Source organism: Sebastes fasciatus, chromosome 1 (assembly GCF_043250625.1).
Source record: "Sebastes fasciatus isolate fSebFas1 chromosome 1, fSebFas1.pri, whole genome shotgun sequence".
NCBI classification, from domain to species: Eukaryota; Metazoa; Chordata; class Actinopteri; order Perciformes; family Sebastidae; genus Sebastes; species Sebastes fasciatus.
In genome coordinates, this window is record NC_133795.1 from 19,779,115 (window position 1) to 19,799,924 (window position 20,810).

The following is a 20,810-nucleotide window of genomic DNA, read 5'->3' on the forward strand; positions in this document are numbered from 1 at the left end:
ACGATAAGATGAGTCTTTATTGATCCCCAGAAGGAAAATCAGTTTACACTCACTTTACACTGTTGGTCAGATCATTAATCAGATTACAAACAGTCTTTGTTTTCTGGACTACATGTAAATCAGGGTTAGTCCTCTAGTCAAGAAGGAGGCGCTGATGCACCTTAAGTTCTTTTTTGTCAACTGACAAAAAACACCAGAAGAAGAAGAATTCCTGATCCTTAGTAGCTATCACAAACAAAAACACATAATCTATGAGTTAGACAAAAGTTTTATCGTCTTCATGGCTCTAACTCATGCCGCTCTCACTTTTAAAGCCGTTGGTTCTTATGAATTCTTGCTCACTCCTGCGGAACATTTCAGCGTATTTCTGCCTGCGGAAATATATGTTTGACCAATAAAATCCTTTGATCACAGTCGTTCTGCATATTAAGTAGCCATGTGCTTCTGTTTGTTGCACGGAGAGTGATTATTTTTGGGGCCTTGGATTAATGGCCGTTTTTACTGCCTCAACAACCAAATAAAGGACAGTGCTTGAGATTGCTCAGCACCTGGTATACGATGAAGATGGTAATGTAGCTGATATGCACTTAATGTTATATTTTGGTCACGGAAGGAGGCTAGCCACAACAGCTTACATTAGCGTTAACATCACATTTGGGGTCTGATTAATTAATGTATTGTGTAGTTAACGTTAGCCCATTAGACACTCTCTGTCTGGATAGGTTCCTGTTGTGTGGAGTGGACACGGCAATATTTAGGAGGAAACTCATTGCGAAAATGGAACACGACACCGGATCTGGTATGTATAGTTGTCAATAGTTGTTGAAAATGCGGTACGGGAATGCAGAAAATCCGGATGCAAATTGTTCTGCATTTTCACATCGCACTGGTGAGAAACAGCTTTTATGGTACGTGCCGACAGGATCCTTCATTTCCAGGCTTCCCATTCATTGTCTATGTAAGCAGCCGTGCAATGCATTCTGGTAGCGCCGTGTTGCATTTCAAGAGACCGCTCCTCATTTACATAATTTTTCTGCTTTGGAAACTCTCAAAAACTGACAGATTCAACAACTGCGTAGCTTATTTCTCATCTCAAATGATTTCAGAAACGCATTCCGGTTAACTATTTTTGTAATATAAAAGAAACAAAAAGTTTCCAAACGAGCTGCCATGTTGGTCCAGTTTGAAATCCTTGAACAGGTAGCCCATGAGTGAAAGCCTTCATCCATTCAGGTGCCTAGTCCCTAGTGGCACGTCCATCAGGCGTTCAATGCTGGGAAGCGGCACGGCCCTTTGCGTCCAAAAACGCCCCTGTGCACACTTACCAATAGAGATCATTCAATGATAAAACTGATCAGGGAACGGATAAACGCTACAGCAGCTCAGTGCGTCTTCTGTCTTGAAATCACTGGAGCGACTTTAATGAGACTGAGAGAGCGACAGCTTTAAGCTCCTGTTATCGCAGTAACAGACCCTGGAGAGGTTATTTCCACAGGCTGCTTGCTGACATATGAGAGGAGTAAAGATTACAGACGTGTCCACGAATGAGTCTCAACTGTCATCCAGAAGTGGTAGAAACAATCAGATTTCAGATGCCCAACAAACACAGGACTTTCAATCAGGAGACTGGTATTTTGTTTTGTAAGTTACATTAGTGATGTGTTTTTTAACAACATTTTAGGTGTGTTTTCGTACTACTTTTATGATGTTTCTGTACGTATTTTACTGAGGTAGGGTTAGGGTTTTTTACTTATTTTAAACCCAACCATGATGTTTTTCCTAATCTAACTAAGTTGATTTGTTGTGTAAACCTAACTCCGGCGCACAATTGACATGCACAAAGTAGCGTACAAATGACATGCAAAAAGCCTAAAATGCGTCCTCATGACACACAGTATGTCCTGTAATGTTGTGCTATTTATAAGCCTTCTCATGACATCAGTTTGCCCCTCTGAGATATAGTTGAGTAGAAGTATAAAGTAGCAGAAAATGGAAATACTCAAGCGAAGTACAAGTACGTCAAAATTGGACAACAGTAACTGAGCGTGTACTTCTAATTCAGAGGATATAAAGTTGCTCTCAGCTGGAGATGAGACTCTTTTTCTGAGATTTAAAATAAGACGTTCAGGACAGAGCAGCTTTGATCATCTTAAAACCAATGCAGATATTCAGTGTTATATAAAACATGAGTTGCATTGTGAGATCAAACAGTAACATGTAGTTCACACGGCCATATATTGCAGCGTTGCTCCTTCACTCTGTGAATAGATCATGAGCCTCAGTCTGTACGGTCTGCACTTCAGTCTACATGACGGAGTTTTGCTTTTTTGATGTAAATTCATAAAAAAAGAGAATAAAACAACTCCATATAAGGCATGATGAAGAGTGTGGTTATGATGGACGATAAAAACACTTAAGACCATGATGCAGAGGCAATTTTATGAGACAATCAAGACAATTTTATAACCGGGAGTGTTTTTATGATCAGCGTCAGTTGGCTACTTTGGTAGATTTAGAATTGATTCCATCTGAAGCTGCTCATGTCTCAAAGATTCACTCGTGTATCTTGGCCTTGGATTACACAGCATGTATTGTAAAAGCACACTTTATGGGCCGCAGAAGGACATAACCATCCGTCCACTCACCATTGAAGCTGACGCTGCGGATGTACTTGAGTAGTTTCTTCCCTCCAGCCAGGTCCATCTCAGGGCAGATGCCGGAGTTCTCTGGACACAGGTCCCTCTGCATGTTGTGGAGGGCGTGGGCCATGGCGTACACTGCATCGATCACAAACTGGACCTTACCCTCCTGCTCATACTTGGAATCAATGCTGATCCGCTCCTGACCTGAGAGACACAGGAAGAGATGACAGATTCAATATATAAATTGGGGAAATGGAAACTACAATCATAGATCCATATATGTCTTCCCTTGAAACACATTTTAAAACAGTCTTTTTCCCATGGACGGTGACGTCGGCCTGACAGTCTGTCCAATTGTTCTAGACTGAAATATCTCAACAACCATTTAATGGATTGCCTTGCAATTCTTTACAGACATCCATGTTTCTCTCAGAATGAATTGTAATAACTTTGGTGATATTTGCGTTCATGACCAAATAATTCTAATTCCCATCAGCCCAGGGGTGGACTGGCCATCAGGAAGTTTGGGAATTTTCCCAGATTAGGTGTTTCTGGTACAATTTCACCAACTTCCGAGGTGCATGGAGAAGAGACAAAGTCTGAAGAGGTCAAAACTCCATCAACACTTGTAGTATAAAGAACACTTTAATTATGAGACCATTATGTGGCCTTCATTATATAGTCTATATAGTAGGGCTGTCAATTGATTAAAATATTTAATCGCGATTAGTGACATGAATTTCCATGATTATTCGATTTATCTGTTCAAAATGTACCCTAAAGGGAGATTTGTCAAGCATTTAACATTCAAATATGCTTGCTTTATGCAAATGTATGTATATATTTATACATATATATATATGAAAAAATTGGTAATATATAAAAAATTGGTAATATATATGTATATATATATATATATATATATATATGTATATATATATACATATATATATATATATATATTACCAATTTTTTCATTCACATATCTTGAGGTCAGAGGTCAAGGGACCCCTTTGAAAATGGCCATGACAGTTTGGAGTGTTATTTAACGTCCTTCGCGATAAGCTATGACATGGTTGGTACTAATGGATTCCTTAGGTTTATTAAATTTCATATGATGCCAGTATCTTCACTCTAGCTTTAAAACTGAGCCCCTACAACCTCCGAAAGATCAATTGCATTAATGCGTTAAAGAAATTAGTGGCGTTAACAATAATACTGTTAATACAGTATTATTGCTTTAACTTTGACAGCCCTACTATGTATCGATATTCAATAGGTCATCTTAGCTGCAGCAACATGGTTGGTGCAATCTGAATAGCAGGAAAAACAGCAAATCTTCTGGAACCATGAAATGTTTTTAAATTAAAAATTACTTCAACTTTCAAAATAGTTGCTAATTAATTTTCTGTCAATCGACTGATGAATCGATTAATCTAATATTAATTTGAAACAAAACATAATATTTATTAGCTAAAAGTATGCATTATAGCTGTGAAATAAATGTATTGGAGTATAAATATAAAGTGGCATGAAAAGTAAAGATTCAAATAAAGTACAAATACTGAGTAGAGCGACTAAACAATGGATGTAGTGCTGTTTCTTCCTGTGTTCTTTGGATGAATGTTAATGTTGCACACACCGGCTTCCAGAGCTAATTTTAGAGACAACAGCCAAGCGTTTCATTAAGTAATTTGGCTGACTCACAGCATTAACGTTAATTAGCGACAGCTGATATCATCAGTCAGCTAAAAATGAGAAGACTGTTGTACTTTGTAATGCATACTGACTCGACTTTTATCTCAAACAAACCAGATTCTCTGTCACAAAAAAAGCTTTGACAGCGTATTATGTTCACTCTAGACAAATTGTTTTAAATACTAAAACAATAACTCATAGACATCTGAAGCGTGACAGAGGGCCTCAAAAGACATTTTACTGCAAAGGGCCACAAATCAAAAGGATGGGAACCTCTGGTTTAGTCTTTAACAATGTGATTTGTTTTGTAATCTTATATTTTGAAAGTAAAGTCTTGATCTGAATAGTAACTGCTGCTGTCAAATATATATAATGCAGTAAAAAGTACAATATTAACTTTATAACAACATTATAACAGGAACAACCTGATCTCATGGGAAGGCGTATAAATAGCACAACATTTAAAGGACATTCTGCATTTCATGATAACACATTTATACGCCACGGGCTTAGCGTTGTGGAACTTGAAAATGTTATTTAGGTTTAGGAAAAACATCATGGTTGGGCTTAAAATAACTACGTCAACTAAGTAAAGTATGTCTTTAAACAATGTAACATAAGTACGGAAAACATCACAAACGTCACTAACGTAACTTCAAAATATCTCAACAACACTTGTTGAACAACAGACTGTTCTCATACACTGTTTGTAGCTATACAGTTATATAAATCCCACAAAAACTATTTGTATGTAATCCACGTAATTGTGAACAAATATAAAGAGCAGCGATTGGGAGGAGGTCGGGGTGGATGGGACAAGTCAAAGAACATTAGACTTAATGTGTCATTCATACGCCATTTGGTGAGACTGAGCTTAACATGAAATAGAGATATCAATACTTGTACATGTGAATAGGAATGACATAAGTGTAATTTAAAGAATAATTGAAAGTGTTCTCCTTCCTCAGATTAATGGCATTGATACAGTATATTCTTCTGTCTTTTTGTGAGCACAAAGTGCAAAAGTGAGACATTTATAAAATCTTGAACAGAGCATTGAGAGAAGTGCTGAGCCGCCTGGTGAGACATTAAAGCTTTTATACGTGAGTGCCGTTCTCCCGGCTGGTGGTGAAGCCCGAGGGAGTGAAACCTGAGCCTGTCTCAGCAGAAAAGATGAGCGTGGCCAAAGTTACACGCTCCCTAAACAGCAGCAGTTTGCATTCATGTAGAGTCCGATAACAGGATTATGATGTCTGCTGTGTCAGTTGGCCAATAAAAAGGCCTTTTATTAACTGCTGGCTGGACATATGGTCCATGCTGATAGGATACAGCGGCCTCTCTGACACTCACTGTTATATGTTGTTTCAAATAATACATATGTTTATTTAAATGAAACTGATCAGTAGTTGATCTGTTTCACCTACCAATGAATATGAAGGTCACACTTGTCAACAGCTTTGAATTTTTCCACAACTTTTCTACAGCATGAAGTAAAGTGACAGCTTTTTTACATCTCTTATTCAGGAGTTTCTTGTAAAAAGGCAGAAAAGGGATTTTATTTATGCTGGGCCTAGTCGAGTCATTTATTGTGTGGAATTTATTAGATACACAGAGAACGAGGCGAGGCCAATATTTCTGGCATTTGTATCATAAGCATCATAAGCCTATACCTACTACCAACACTTATGATCACTCAAACATACTTCTTTTGTCTAAAAAAAAATGTAATGCAGAGAGAGGGACAGGCAGATGCAGAAATAGACAACAGTTAACTGCTTGAAAAACTACAGACAGAATAACAGAGAAACTACAACGCTCACATTTCGAGAAGCACAGACAGTGACTGTGGGAAATGTCTACAAAAAAGTTTAATCTTTAGTAACAAAATATTCCAGCTAAGGCTGGAGATATACTCGCTTTTCGCCACGTATACAACCGGCTGCATCGTGAACGGAATTGTTAACATAGGCTACTTGCCTATGTGTTATTGGAGGGTTCCACTAGAGGGCGCACCAGAGAACTCAGACCATATAGAACTTGTGGATTTGCAAAAAAAGCAAATCCCCAAAAAGCGGCAGTGGCGTCATCGTAGATGGTAGGGTTCCTAAACCAAGCATGTTGTGACGATAGCACGTATGTTTTTCTCACTCGCCCCTACACTGCCCTTACTGTTCATGTTTATATTGCACCTTACAGACACGTAGCGTTAATTTCTGAGGATGTGCATAACCAACACCATCATGTGCACACGTAGTTAAATGCTAGTACTGTATATCTTAAGCTTAAGAATCCTGCCCAGATCAGAGCTCAATGAGATCTGGTATTGGCCGGCTAACATTGCTAACAGCCTCCTAATATCACTAACGGCCAGTTTACATCGCTAACAGCCTCCTAATGTCACTAACGGCCAGCTAACATCGTTAACAGCATTGCCAGGACCCCTTTTTCTCTCTCTCTCTTTCTCTCTCTCGGCCTTCACTTTCTCAATTTCATTGGTTTTGTTCCTGACGGTTGTTTTATGGTGAAACGATGCATTTTATAACCAAAGCCAATTGAATAGCACTTTACTTGAGTAAATACTAGAGTACTAGTAAATACCATCAATCGATTAAAATATTTAATTGCGATTAATCGCATGATTGTCCATAGTTAATCGTGATTAATCACAAATTAATTGCAAATTTTGTATTTGTTCAAAGCTGCGGTATGTGGCGAGTTGGGATGAGAACGTGTTGGATGCCAATGTGTAATGGTTTTATGATTTGGGGTTTTATTTTAGACCGAATCAGCTAGAGAATGAGAGAAACAGCCAAATAAAGGAAATCAAACAGGACTTTTTATGTCAAATATAAGCTAGTCGACCTTAGCACTGCATAAAAAAGCCTGATTAGAACATCCAGGTAATCCTGTTTTGGCGTCTCTAATACTGAAGCAGCAGCATGATGAAAATAAATAGAAATCTTATGACGAGGCTAGAAATTTGAATGATGACAGTATCTCCAGCTGTTGACCCACCTGATCACAACCACTTTGTTTAACTACAACTTCACAATTTGCTAAGAATGAGACAGAGCCTTTGGTAATCTTTGCAAAATATACGTAATTAAAAAGAAAACCAAGAAGCTTGTGTGATGATTAAGTTGCCTAATGATGACAACGAGAGGGAGAGATAGAAATAAATTCAGACAATCACAAAGACAGTGGGGTAGATTGTTGCTGGGTGAAATTGCAGTGCATATTACTGTGATGCACAATTACTTAGAATTGTTCTCATGGTGTTTCATGAGACTGGTGGAAACAGTATGCAGCAAAATAACTGAAGCAGTTTAAACTGGCAGCATGCCAGGTCTCAGCTTACACAAAACGACTGGGTTCTAAAACAATAAAAAAAAAAAGACTTTGATATTTTATTATTTCACACTTAAGGAGAAGTTTATTCTGCGGCCTCATAGAGTGCCGCAAGAATGAGTCCTAAACCCTGGAAATGAGTTTGGATTTCCAGGGTTTAGGACTCTTCTGGTTCCCTCGTTTTGAAGTCAATGGGTTTTTGGTTAGATGCCTGAAATAAGGTCTGTGGTTAACACAAGCTTAAGAGACTTTCACAGTTTGTTCTACGTTTTGTTTTGTTATATACGTCAGTAAATACACCAGTCATTTTGAAGCTTTTACGTGTCCTCTGAGACCCGCAGGATTGCGTGCAATCCCGACTGACTTTACTGTCCTTCAGATGCCATGTCATGCTAGCTTGTCGGGAAGGAGGCTAAATAACGCTCCAAAGTTAGGCTAAATTTTGCTGAAGAAAAACTGGCATGGCCATTTTCAAAGGGTGTCCCTTAACCTCTGACCTCAAATGAATGCTTCTTTGTATGAAAAAAACATAAATAACGCCAAACAAAGGAAAAATTTGGCTGAAGCCAAGGAATGTGAAAACCCCATCCACATCTCCATGGTAATATGTCCCCGCCCCAGCTCTCCCTTTGATCCTCTGCATACCCAACAGGCCTTTCAAAGTGAACTAGTGAGCACTGTTGGTGTTAAGAGAGAATGAAGAGGAACGAGCAGCTGAGCAACACACGCATCTGAGTGAGACTACGTGATGGCTGGTGTTTGGTGGCATGCAGGAAAAGCAGCAGCATCGGAGCAAATATACGAGTTCATTAAGATCATGTGTGCATGTGAGAGAGAGAGCAGCAGAGACTGCTGGGATTTTTTCGATCCACCCCATTAACTTTCTTGTGTGCCCTTTTTTTCCCAGTTGTAATTTGCTTTCATGCTACAGTGTCTCTTCATCACTCCCTCTCTCTCATGCAATCTCTTTTCATTGTATCTGTCTTCCTCCTCTTTCTTTCTCTTCAACCCCCAACACTATCTCTTCTATAAACACACACACAGATGCACATGCTTATATTATAATATTGTATCGCGATTAATCGCATAATTGCCCAATCACTTTTAATCGCAAATTAATCACACATTTTTTATCTGTTCAAAATGTATCTTAAAGGGAGATTCGTTGTAGTATTTTAACACTCTTATCAACATTGGAGTGGGCAAATATGCTTGATTTATGCAAATGTATGTATATATTTATTATTGGAAATCATTTAACAACAAAAAACAATGACAAATATTGTCCAGAAACCCTCCCAGGTACTGCATTTAGCATAAAAAATATGCTCAAATCATAATGTTGTAAACTCAAGCCCAACAGGCAACAACAGCTGTCAGTGTGTCAGTGTGCTGACTTTACTATAACTTGCCCCAAACTGCTTGTGATTATCATAACCCATAACCTAACTAAGTGGTTTTCTTGCTTAAAGTTTTGGACGTTTTTTGGACAAATGACAAGCAAAAACGCTAAAATGCGCACCCATGACACACAGAATGTCCGCTCTTCCTTGTTGCTGAGACGCATAAAGTTGATTGTGCTACATTTGTCTCCTACAGTCAGACAGACACCATCAGTCTCAGAGAGGTGAGCTCAACACTAGGAATGAGGGGGTCGTCTGTTTGTTAACCGGCTAATATCTGTAATCTGGATCATCTCTCTCTCTCTTAGAAACCCTCAAACACTTGTGAAACACTGACAACTTGCTCCATCTGGACTCCACATATGAGTTTTGTACATTTGATGGAAGTTTTCTGCAATTTCTCAACAGTTCTGTCACGACACATTTCACAGCAAGAAGTTGTACAATCACTCCTTCAAAGACCAACCCTCGACCCTCCGGCTCTTTGTATTTTTTCCGACAAATCTCAAAAGCATGTTTAGCAAAAGTCCTTGAGAGGTTTGGTCTCCCTCAGATGCTCCGTTTCATTCAAAAAAGCTTTAGAAATGTTAGACTGTGCACTTAATCTGAGGGTCTTAAAGGTCAACTTTGGTATTTTTCAACCTGGACCCTTTTTTCCCATGTTTTTGTGTGTAACTGACTTACAGGGACAACAGTTTCTGAAATTGGTCCAGTATTGAGAGAGAGCGCTGTAGACGGCAGCCGCTCATGGGCGGCAATGTAATCTTTTTGGGGCAAGCTGGCACCGTCATTTACGTCTACTAAAAGTGCTTTTTTTTTACATGACGGGCTCTGATTTTTGTCTCACATTTTGGAAAGAGTCCTTGGACACAATAACAAATAGACAGAATCAAGTAAAAGGTAAGGAAAAGCATTTTATTTCAATGCAAGGTCCATTGGGGAATGCCCATTGTTCCAAAAATACACTCTCCAAGCAACAAACAGAAGCACATGGCTAATTATTATGCAGAATGACATCATCGGACCTTCCCGTCTCCTTGCCTTAAATGCCTTTGTTGGTTGTATTGGTTAGGTTTAATCATGAGGAGTGAGATTAGTTGTACGGTAAGAATATCAGGGTAAGGTCCATTGGCTTCTATTCGGGATAACGGGGTGTCGGGACATTTTTTGGACTATTAGGGCTTTGGAATAATGGTACGCAGTATGATTCAATTATTTTCATACTATTCATGTATACGGGGAGACTACAGGAACTCAAAGAACATGGAAGCGTGAAGAAGCTCACAGAGGCTTCTTCAGTGAATACGCCCAGTGAGCAACTTTCATGACTGAAGCACCATGTTTGAATGCAGTTCTCATTAATACATCCATGATCTCTACATAAAGGAGGCGCTACTTCATTTGCGCTGATTTAATTGTATTTTTATTTTCAGTTTTCTTCACCTGAAGATAAATTCCAAAAGGAATTATTTCAATATGTTATTCATGCTTTCATTCCCTCCAACTCTTCACATGTAGATATTAGAGGGTTTTGTACAAGCACCAAGCAGACAGACATACCACATGTCCCCTGAGCTGAGAAGACATTTGGGACAATGAATCTTTAAGTTGTGTTTAGTTTTTAACCAAAACAAAATATGTTAAAAAAACGATAATTATGCAATGGTGTGCATGCAGACAAATATGTAGTGTTGTTCAGAGCCTCAGCCTCAGCTGGGATCTCATTAACTGACACTGTCAACTATGCATCGCACTGTATCACTGAATATATTTCTTGAATAATCACAAAAGAGCTGAATTATGTATGGAACCCCCCTCTCTCCTCCAAACAAACAAATCCCAATTTAACCTATGCTCGTCTCATAAACACATTTTCCTCCAGAATATTCAGAATCCTCCGAGGTGAAATATTAAAAAAGAATATTACTAAGGGATAAATGTCCAGAGTAAATAATGTAAAATTTAAGATACAGCCAGATTCCTTCCTTCCAAAAACAATATTTGGTCTGACCAAACTGTATTTTGTCATATATACGGAACTCTTTTGAGACACCACATGCTTCCTGATCAGTCCGGTCGCACAGCAGTTCGTTAAATATTCACGAAATTGAATTTATTGATTTGTGTACATAGACACGAATGTCAATTTTATTTCATGATGGTCATCACAAAATCAATTTGTATATAATCCATGGAATTGTGAACCACCTCCTCCCTTTGCGGCGAACACAGGACTTTCGCCCAGGAGACTGTTGTTTGTGTCCTGTGCGAAATAGCAAGTCTAAGTTGATTTATTTGTCACTTCCGGAGTTATTTTAACCCAAACCACAGATCTTTTCCTAAACCTAACTGAGTAGTTTGTTGCCTTAGCCTAACCAAGTCAATCTATTCCTAAACCTAACTAAGTAGTTTTCTTTTGAAAAGACTGGAGCGTTGTTCCGAGGGTTGTGCCGAGGGTCATGAAACATAGGGAAACTTGTGTCTTTGTACACAAATCAAATAGATTAAATTGCGTGACTATTTCACCAACTGCCATGAGACTGTCTTGGCCTGATATATGAACATGTGAAACACACCAAAAAATCTGATCTCACCAACTCCTAAATGGAGCTAAACGTTCTGAACTAAGAGCTTCTTCTTCAGATGTTTTCACAAAGCTGAGAGACGAGGCTAAATAAAAAAGATCAGGTAAAAAATTGTCCCTTTACCTGAGCTGCTAAACATTGATAATGTTACATTAAGGGGAGACAACATGTTTTTCATGCCCTTATCAATTTGGAGATTTTGGGCTATTTTGTGTCCATAATTTTTTTAGAGTACAGACTACTCCAAGATATATATCTAGGAGTAAATTTTGCATCTGTAGATTTCTCCTAAATTCATCAAAATTTAGCATTAGATAATGCCTCATTTATATATTTAATCTAGGGCTTTCAAAATTAATGTGTTAACACAAAATTTGTTTTAAAATATGTATTTTAGTGTTTTTGCGTGTCGCTACGCAAACGTCCGCAGTTATGTTTAGGCAAGAAAACCACTTAGTTAGGATAAGGGAAAACGTCGTGTTTGGGCTTGAAATAGGTAGGTAAACTAAGTTAAACACTAAATGCTTAACGCATTATTGTAGCATGTATATGCCTTTTGAACGGACTGTCTTTCCGGATGGAGCCATGTAAATCAAGACTGCCACCCAATTATTGTGTTTTATTCAAAATGTTTCCAAACAGGATTTTGTTATTCAGAACTGTAGCTGCAGCAGTCAGGGGAGACTTTCCATCCCATCCCAGAATCTAAGGTCAGAGAAGGCTCCAATTATACAGGATTAATCTCAGTTCACAGACACTATTTATTCCCTCAGCGAGCGATGACGCAAGTTGTTTTACTGTATTAAATACAATGTATTTGTAGAGGGCTTGCTTGCACCACAACATGATCCGACAAAGACTGCGCTCTTATTGTAGCTCCGGCAACCAAAATACAAAACTAAAGGCAGGAAAAAGCAGATAAGCCTGCAGAACAATCTCATGTTGATTTCGGTGTTGCTCTGTTTATATCAACATCCCTTGTGAACTGAAGCGCACAAAATCCCACAAGACATTTCTGAGCCGTCATCATGTAATGTTCCAACTCGAACTTTAAGTTGAAAAGCAACAAACTGTAAACAAACCAGCATTGTATCTTAGTTTGTACTTCATCTGCTAACAATAGACTTGTCCTTCCAGCCTGTTCGCACAAAAAGACGTATAAATGCCACGATAATGTGCACTAAGTACGTCTTTATTGATTACTGCGGAAAAAAAGCAGGTGGGAAGGCTGAGGGTCCAACAAACACAGGACTTTTAAGGAGACCGGTGTTTAAGACCATTGCTGACCTTTTTTTGTCTTGTAAGTTACGTTAGTGGCATTTGTCGTTTTTTGTTGACGTTTGAGACGTGTTATCTGCAGTTTACTTACTTATTTTGAGCCCATCCATGACATTTTCCCGCGTGAGTATTGCGTGACGGCTGCCTCGCTGAACTACTGTGTGTCTCTCACGTGTGGTGTCCACACAATCAGCATTTCTGCTGCTACTGCCAGCTCTTACTTTCTACATAGAGTTTGCCTTTCATAATGGCCATTTCTTTTCATTATAAATATCATTTATATTTATTCTAGACAGAAAAAGTATAAGAAGCCTGCGCTGATTTGTAAATAATAGTAATAATCCACGATTAAAAACCCGTTCTTTATTCATTCATGGAGCCCTGCAATTCACTGCATTTCCTACAACACTGTCCTGCAAATATTTCAGAATAAAAGCCTTGTGTTAACAAATGTAGGAATTCTGTCCACAGAAAAAAATGCTTGAGGGCTTTTATTTTGAAATGAATGAATGTTGATATAAAAAGAAATCTTTACTTTTTTTGTGTCTGTTAGATATTCTACAGATGTCTAGACATTGAAACTGTAGTAATATTGCTGGCATGATGTAAATACACTGTCAAAACGATCATTTTCACTGGCTCGCGGTAAAAATAGGCAAAACCTCAAATCTCTAGAAGAGACATATCTGATACGCAACCGAGCCGCGCTGCTCACGCGGGCTGTGTGGCTGCTCTAACCTGTTAACATTGCTGCCGAAATAAAAAGTAGGTTCCTCAGCGTGCTACCGACGTTCCCTGTGTGACCCTAACTAAGTGTTTTTTTTGCCTAGACCTAACGTTTTCGTGACATACAAATGATACGCTAAAACGCTAAAATGCATACTGGTGACATGCAGAATGTCTGTTCAATGTCATGGTAATTATACACCTTCCGTCTCTTTGCTGTTTCAGCATATTGTGTAACTGTAAGATCATCATTTTAACACAGATACCTGTATCACATGTATATCAAACCTCTCACTCTCACTGTCACAGTTCAAAATTAAGCATATACTTAAGAATTTGGGTACATACTTTATGCGTACATACAAACATAGCGCATGGCTTTGTTAATGCTCGCAACAATGGCAGCATTGTGTGGGAGAGTGGGATCTGTTGGCCTGAGCAACAGAGATATACATGGCAGCGCAGTGTGTGGATAGACATGTGAAGGCTGGTATAAATGGAACGAGGTCAAACAGATTCACTGCAGCTTAAAGTGTTGGTTTTTCAGGTGCAGATGTGATGGTTCTTCCCCAGACACGTGGTGTATTCATCAAGCAGACTCACCAGTTTGTGTGTGATTTGTGTTTGGAAAGTGCATCCCTCTGCTTTTTGCAAATAATAGCAGTAGAAAAGTTAACAGAGGCTGATTATGTATTCCGCTGGAGTTACTCAAATTTTCCACCTCTGAAATGAAGAGTCAAAAGAACGGTTGTGGTGTTGTAGTGAGGAAAGAAAAATGTGACTACTTTTATTCAAGGGATGTCCCAATCAAGTCATTTTGGTCAGAGTCCTTTAAATGGGTCATATCATGCTCATTTCCAAGTTCATACTTGCATTTTGGGTTTCTACTAGAACATGTTTACATGCTTTAATATTCAAAATACACATTATTTTTCTCATACTGTCCGTCTGAATATACCTGTATTCCCCCTCTGTCTGAAACGCTCCGTTTTAGCGCCTGTCTCTTTAAGAGGGCCCTCCTGAAAAAACCCAGTCAGCTCTGATTGGCTTGCGAGAAAAATATGGCGAAAGGTCAAAGGTTTTTGATACCAAATCCCAGTATGGCTTTTTCTATGGTGTTCCTCAAGGTCTTGGTGTCTTAATGTGGTATTTTTGAGGGTTTATTGATCATTTTTATCAATTCTCGAATGTTACTTTTTTTTTAAATTTAGCACCAAATCTGTGTAACAAATGGTATCAACTGAAAAATTGCTGCAACAATTTATGAGAAAATATAAAGCATGGGGACGGACATCATATACGTCTATCATAATGTTTTAAACCATTATACACTTTCACAATTTATTCTAATTGATTCATTCATTTAGTAATTGATTTGTAGTTCTAGACATAATGTGTATGTCTAAAACAACTCGACACAGCTGCATATAAAATTAATCGTCAGGTTCCCAGCTTTCAGATGATGTACTCCACTTCTCTGTGCCATGTACTGTTGACTATTTATGTAACCCTGAACTACCCCTACCCCTCTAAAAAAAAAGAGGGCTGAATGGTAATAGGTTAATAACTCTGATTCAAAGGCACTATCATGCATTACATAAACTAATGCAAATGAATTAAGTGAGGAAAATCCACATTCTGAGAATTAAAAAAAACTTTCCCTATGTTAATTCTAAGCTTATATTCAGCTGTTACCACAGTAACCAGGGAAGCAGATATACTTTATTTACTTCATGCATAAAATATGAACGATAATAACCTGCTCACAGTAATAGCATAAGGCATTTTCACGCACACAGAGGAGGCAGAGAGCAGAGGATAGAAGGAATCAGAGAGGAAAAACATAAAAAAATAAGCAGCCTTAAACCAAGACTTTTATTTTTATTTTTTATCATTTTTACTGAATAAACCTAGATGACTGTTTTCACAGTGAATTGTTGGCTGAAAAAAATACTTTATATTGAAGGAGGCTGGGATGGATGTGGCAGCGAAACAACCTGCATTTACATTCAATTCAACTTCACTCAAAACTTTCACCCTCCATCAAACAGGTTGAATGAAAATGGCCTCTGGAGGAGCACACGATGAGCAGCACACAAAATGAAAAACAAAAAAAAAAAATAAATCAAAAGGCAGAGCTGGAGCGGCGTACGCCGTTTGTTGTGTTCTTTATTTGTCTTTGGTGTGCAGTCTCATACATAAATAATGAGAGGAAATAAAATGGAAGAAGCAGTTTGGCGGAGGATGAGTGAAACACAGAAGGAGACATGCTATCAGTACCGCTCCCAAATAATCCCATTAAAGGCACAGGAGCAGCAGAGCTAGCCAGGCAGCTAATGGCACGACATCAGGAGCCCGTTAGCGCTACAAATCACAGCTCCAACAGGGAGCTCCAGCTGACTCACTCTGATACTGATTATTATTATTATTGTGCTGATGTTTTACCACACAGTATTCATACTCATCCTCACCTTACTGTAATATCTTCATCTGGTTTACAAGGTTCAAGTCAGAGGAGTCAACTCTTCACCACAAACAAACAGTAATACGGTTGTTGGGATCCTTTATCTTAACATAAAGGTTACATCTTTTCTTTTCTGTGCTGTTTTCATCTTAATTCTAGTATTATTACTGCTACCATTACTGCTATTATTATTATTGTTCATTTATATACATGCTACTATTATTATCAGCAATATTTCTATTAATGTTACTGCTATTATTATTATTGTTCAATTATATCTACACTACTATTATTATTATTAGAACTATTTCTATTATTATTACTGCTACTATTATTATCGTTCTTTTATATCCACTGCTACTATCATTATCAGCAATATTTCTATTAATGTTACTGCTATTAATATTATTGTTCTATTATATCTACGCTACTATTATTATTATTAGTCCTATTCCTATTATTATTACTGCTACTATTATTATCATTGTTCTTTTATGTCCACGCAACTATTATCAATATCAGCCATATTTCTATTAAAGGTCACATATTATACTCCATTTAAACTAGTTATTATAGGTCTCAGACACCTCCAAACCATGTCTCTGAAGTTTTTTTTTCAAAAAAACAATCAGATCATGCATTCCAGCATGTCTCTATAACCTCTGTTTCAGCCCATTTCCAAAAGTGCTGATTTCTGTGTCTGTAGCTCTGTAGGTCTCATATTATGCTCATTTCCAGGTTCATAGATGTATTTTAATGTTGCACTAGAACATGTTTACATGCTGCAATGTTCAAAAAACCCTTTATTCTTCTCATACTGCAGCCTGAGTCTGCCTGCCTCAGAGCCTAATTCAGCCTCTGTCTGAAAACCCCTGATTCACAGCCTGTCTCCTCCCACTCTGCTCTGATTGGTCAGCGTTTTCTGTCAATCAAACGTCCTCAACAACACAGCGTCACTATCTCCCCCTCCCTCCCGGAGAAGCTCTCTCTCTCTCTCTCTCTCTCTGAGAGAGAGAGAGAGAGAGAGACACGAGTGGAGAGATAGCAGCTAGTATAAAGTTTATAAACCACTTTAAAGTTTATAAACCAGAAACTTCACCCAGCGCACGTGACCGGAGGAATCTGATCAGAAATCGGCGACACATGATCAACATCTGCGGTCCAGATTCAGGTTTTCCTGACGGTTTCTCTCAGGTAAATAATGCTGTTTATATCTCTGTTAGTTAGCTCAGTGTTTACCTCATGCATCAACTCTGTAAACCGTAAACATACACTCTGTTTTACGTCTGTCTTTACAGATCCATCTGTGAGAAATGACCGACAGAATCATCCCAGAGGAGAGCAGACAGCTGAGAGCAGATGGCTCTGTTTACATGGAGATACAGAGCTAACCCGGTAGCATGTAGCTAACCCATTAGCATGTAGCTACATGCTAACGGGTTAGCTACATGCTACCGCTATGACACGGTGTGTAAACACAGCGACCATCAGGGTGGAAAATAGAAGATGTGAAACAGTAGTCAGTTCATTATTTCTGCTAAAAGATAAATGTATGGAAGATCAGAGTAATGGTATATTATTTACAGTAGTAGCTGTCTCTGTGTTACCATGACTACAGACCACCGGAGCTTAGCTTACCATAGTTTACCAGAGCTGAAGACTTTCTCCTGTACCATGTTAACATAACTGCAGGTGGGATGATTACAAATGCTATGAATAATTAATATTGTCATCTGTCAACTCAAATAAAGTTTGACTGTGAAACAGAAATGTGTTGTGTTGCTTACAAGTCACTATTTACTACCTGTACTCTGCTACATGCATGACATCAAATATATATAATATATAAATATCATCTGTTTAAACAGTGTAATTACATAAAGCCTTTGTGAAAGAACATGTTATATTTAGATGATGGGAGTACATGAAGACGGTTCTGCTGGTTCTTGCAGACTAACAGTAGGAGCTACTTTGCTCAAGTTCGGTTGAGGAGGAGAGACAGTGACGCGCTGTGGGGCGGGGTCAGCTACTGAAGGTTCTGCTCTGGTTCGACCAGGAAACCCTTATATGGCTAATTCTCAAATGACGTCAGAAGAAAAGAAAAGCTGCGCAGCGTTGTTTCGACACCCATTTCCGGACAAACGGAGCAGGAGAAAAAGAGAGAGGATGGTCTTTTATGATACTATGGTGACTTGTAGACACACTGGGGACAGCTATTGATGTTTAAAAGACATGGAAAAGTGCATTTTGCATAATAGGTGACCTTTAATATTACTGCTATCATTATTACCGTTCTATAATATTCAGACTACTATTATTATTGTTATTACTCCTATTGCTATTAATATTACTGCTACTATTACTGCTATTGTTATTATCATTCTATTATATCCACACAACTATTATTATTGTTATTAGTCATATTTCTACTATTATTACAGCTAGTATTATTATCATTCTATTATATCCACTGCTACTATCATTATTATCAGTGATATTTCTATTAATATTATTGCTAATATTACTGCTATTATTATTATCATTCCATTATATCCACAATACTATTATTACTGCTACTATTACTGCTATTATGATTATTATCATCATACTATTATATCCACAATACTATTATTTTTGTTATTAGTCCTGTTTCTATTATATCCACTGCTACTATCATTATTATCAGCCATACTTCTATTAATATTACTACTACAATTATAATCATTCTATTATATCCACTGCTACTATTATTAGCTGTTGTGCTCTTATTGTTGTTGCTGTGCATCTCTCTCTCTCTCTCGCCCAGGATTTATACCAATTAAAGGGATAATTTGACGCGATATAAATACATTTAATTGAAATTTAATTGAATAGTATTTTCTGCTTACACAGCAGAGCATATTTCCACCTCCGACAAAAGTATTGCTTTTGTAAAACCTTATTTTTATTTTGTGTTAGCAACTCCATATATTCCCACCATGACTTCACATCAGTGCAGGATGATACACTTTATAGGTTCCTGAGATGGAAGTGAGTTTCCAGCCTCTGAACATTAATGTAGCTTGAACACTATCATGTAATTAAATAATATCATTCCACCCTGCATAGCAGAAAATGCCTGTGGTGAATTCAACTAATATAAAACTGTTATTGGTGCCTGATGAACCTGAAAACAACTTTTGAAGATACAATAACCAGGATATACTATAAATATCCAGCTCAGAAATACAATGTGCTGTAACACCAGAAGCAGATGTTCATACCCATTTAACAACTGGCTCCCTTTGCTCTCAGCACTAATTGTTATCCTTAATAACAGCCACGCCATCTGCTTTAAAGAATGACTCCTACTGACCTGTGAGCGCCTTGTGCCGTGACATTGTTAGGAGCTGTTTTAGTTAAAGTGTGAGGGGAGCAGACTGTTCTCAGCTCAGCTATCAACGGGCTCCCTGCACTGACAGCACCAATAATTACTCTGGGTATCTGCTGCCATGTGTCTGCAGCTCTGAGCAGACGCTGATCGGAGTCCTCCTATCTCCTGTTAGGAGGCCTCCGGAGGCCCCGACTATACTATACTCTAACCCCTCTCTATTTCCTTGCCTGTGGCAAAGGGACCTAGAGCTTTATGTTATCTCATAAACAGGAGTCTCTCAGTCCCTCTCTTCTCTCTATGACCTGCTCATATCTGTCTCTCTCACTCACAAGCACACACAAACACACACTAAACAGGATGCCCGTCGGACCCCATTGGCATAATTTTATCTAGGCTCCAGCCTTCAAAGGCACCTAGAGCATAATGTTATCCTGACAGCTTGTTGCTGCCCCCAGCTACTGTTGTGTGTAAACTGTCCTCACCCACCGACTGCAGGCTATTAGACCTGTTCCACCTGTAACTTCAGGTGGATCTTCTGCCTCTGGTTCTGCTTTTGTTTCCTGTGTTTCCCCCCCCGCTCTGAGGACGATTAGGAAGAGATTCTAAATCCAAGTTCAGATTCTCTCAGGGGGAACAAATGCAACAGCTGGTTTAAAACACAGCTATTAATAACATAGGACATCAATCCAGTTGCCAGAATTTTTTTTTGGCATTGCACTGTTTCTGAAAACCATGGGATACGTTGAATGTTGACGTTTCTGAACCCCCCCCAAAAAAGTTTTAGAAATACCTTTATGCTTGCAGAAACACGCAATGCCACGCGGTTAACGTTGCAAAATGATTAGTTAGGTTTAGGCAACAAAAGTACTTGTTATGGTTAGAAAAAAAACATGTTGAAATGATAACGTAACAATGTAATGTAACTACTGTAGCATTAACCGCCCTTAGCAGACTTTCTTAAGTAATGTTACATAACAAGCGTAAAGTCATAAACAACGGTCTCCTGGGTGAAAGTCCTGTGTTTGCTGCTGGTCTGATGGTTCAGAGCAGACTGAGAGCCAGATAGACATTGACCTTTCCTGAAGGATCAAGCTGGTCTGGAGTCAATCTCGTGTTCTCTCTTTTTGCTCCGTTCTGTGGCTGGTGATGTTCTATTACTTTTACAATACAGATGTTTAAAAGTAATCGCAAGAAAAATATTATATTAATGTATTTGCTGTTGTCTGTCTCATCAACCAGTTCTCACTCCCAACTTGTCAAATACCACCATTTGGTCAGTGCCCCTTGGCATCG

The 20,810-nt window shown here is 38.4% G+C and overlaps 1 protein-coding gene across 3 annotated transcripts in view; it reads right to left on the minus strand.

Moving 5' to 3' along the window:
- grm7 (glutamate metabotropic receptor 7) overlaps positions 1 to 20,810 on the minus strand; it is a 335,453-nt gene that overhangs the window by 100,201 nt on the left and 214,442 nt on the right. For all 3 annotated transcript variants that reach the window (XM_074636571.1, XM_074636580.1, XM_074636586.1), the window contains exon 6: positions 2,646 to 2,846. In XM_074636571.1, the coding sequence (XP_074492672.1) occupies positions 2,646 to 2,846 (201 nt within the window). The remainder of the gene's footprint in view (positions 1 to 2,645; positions 2,847 to 20,810) is intronic.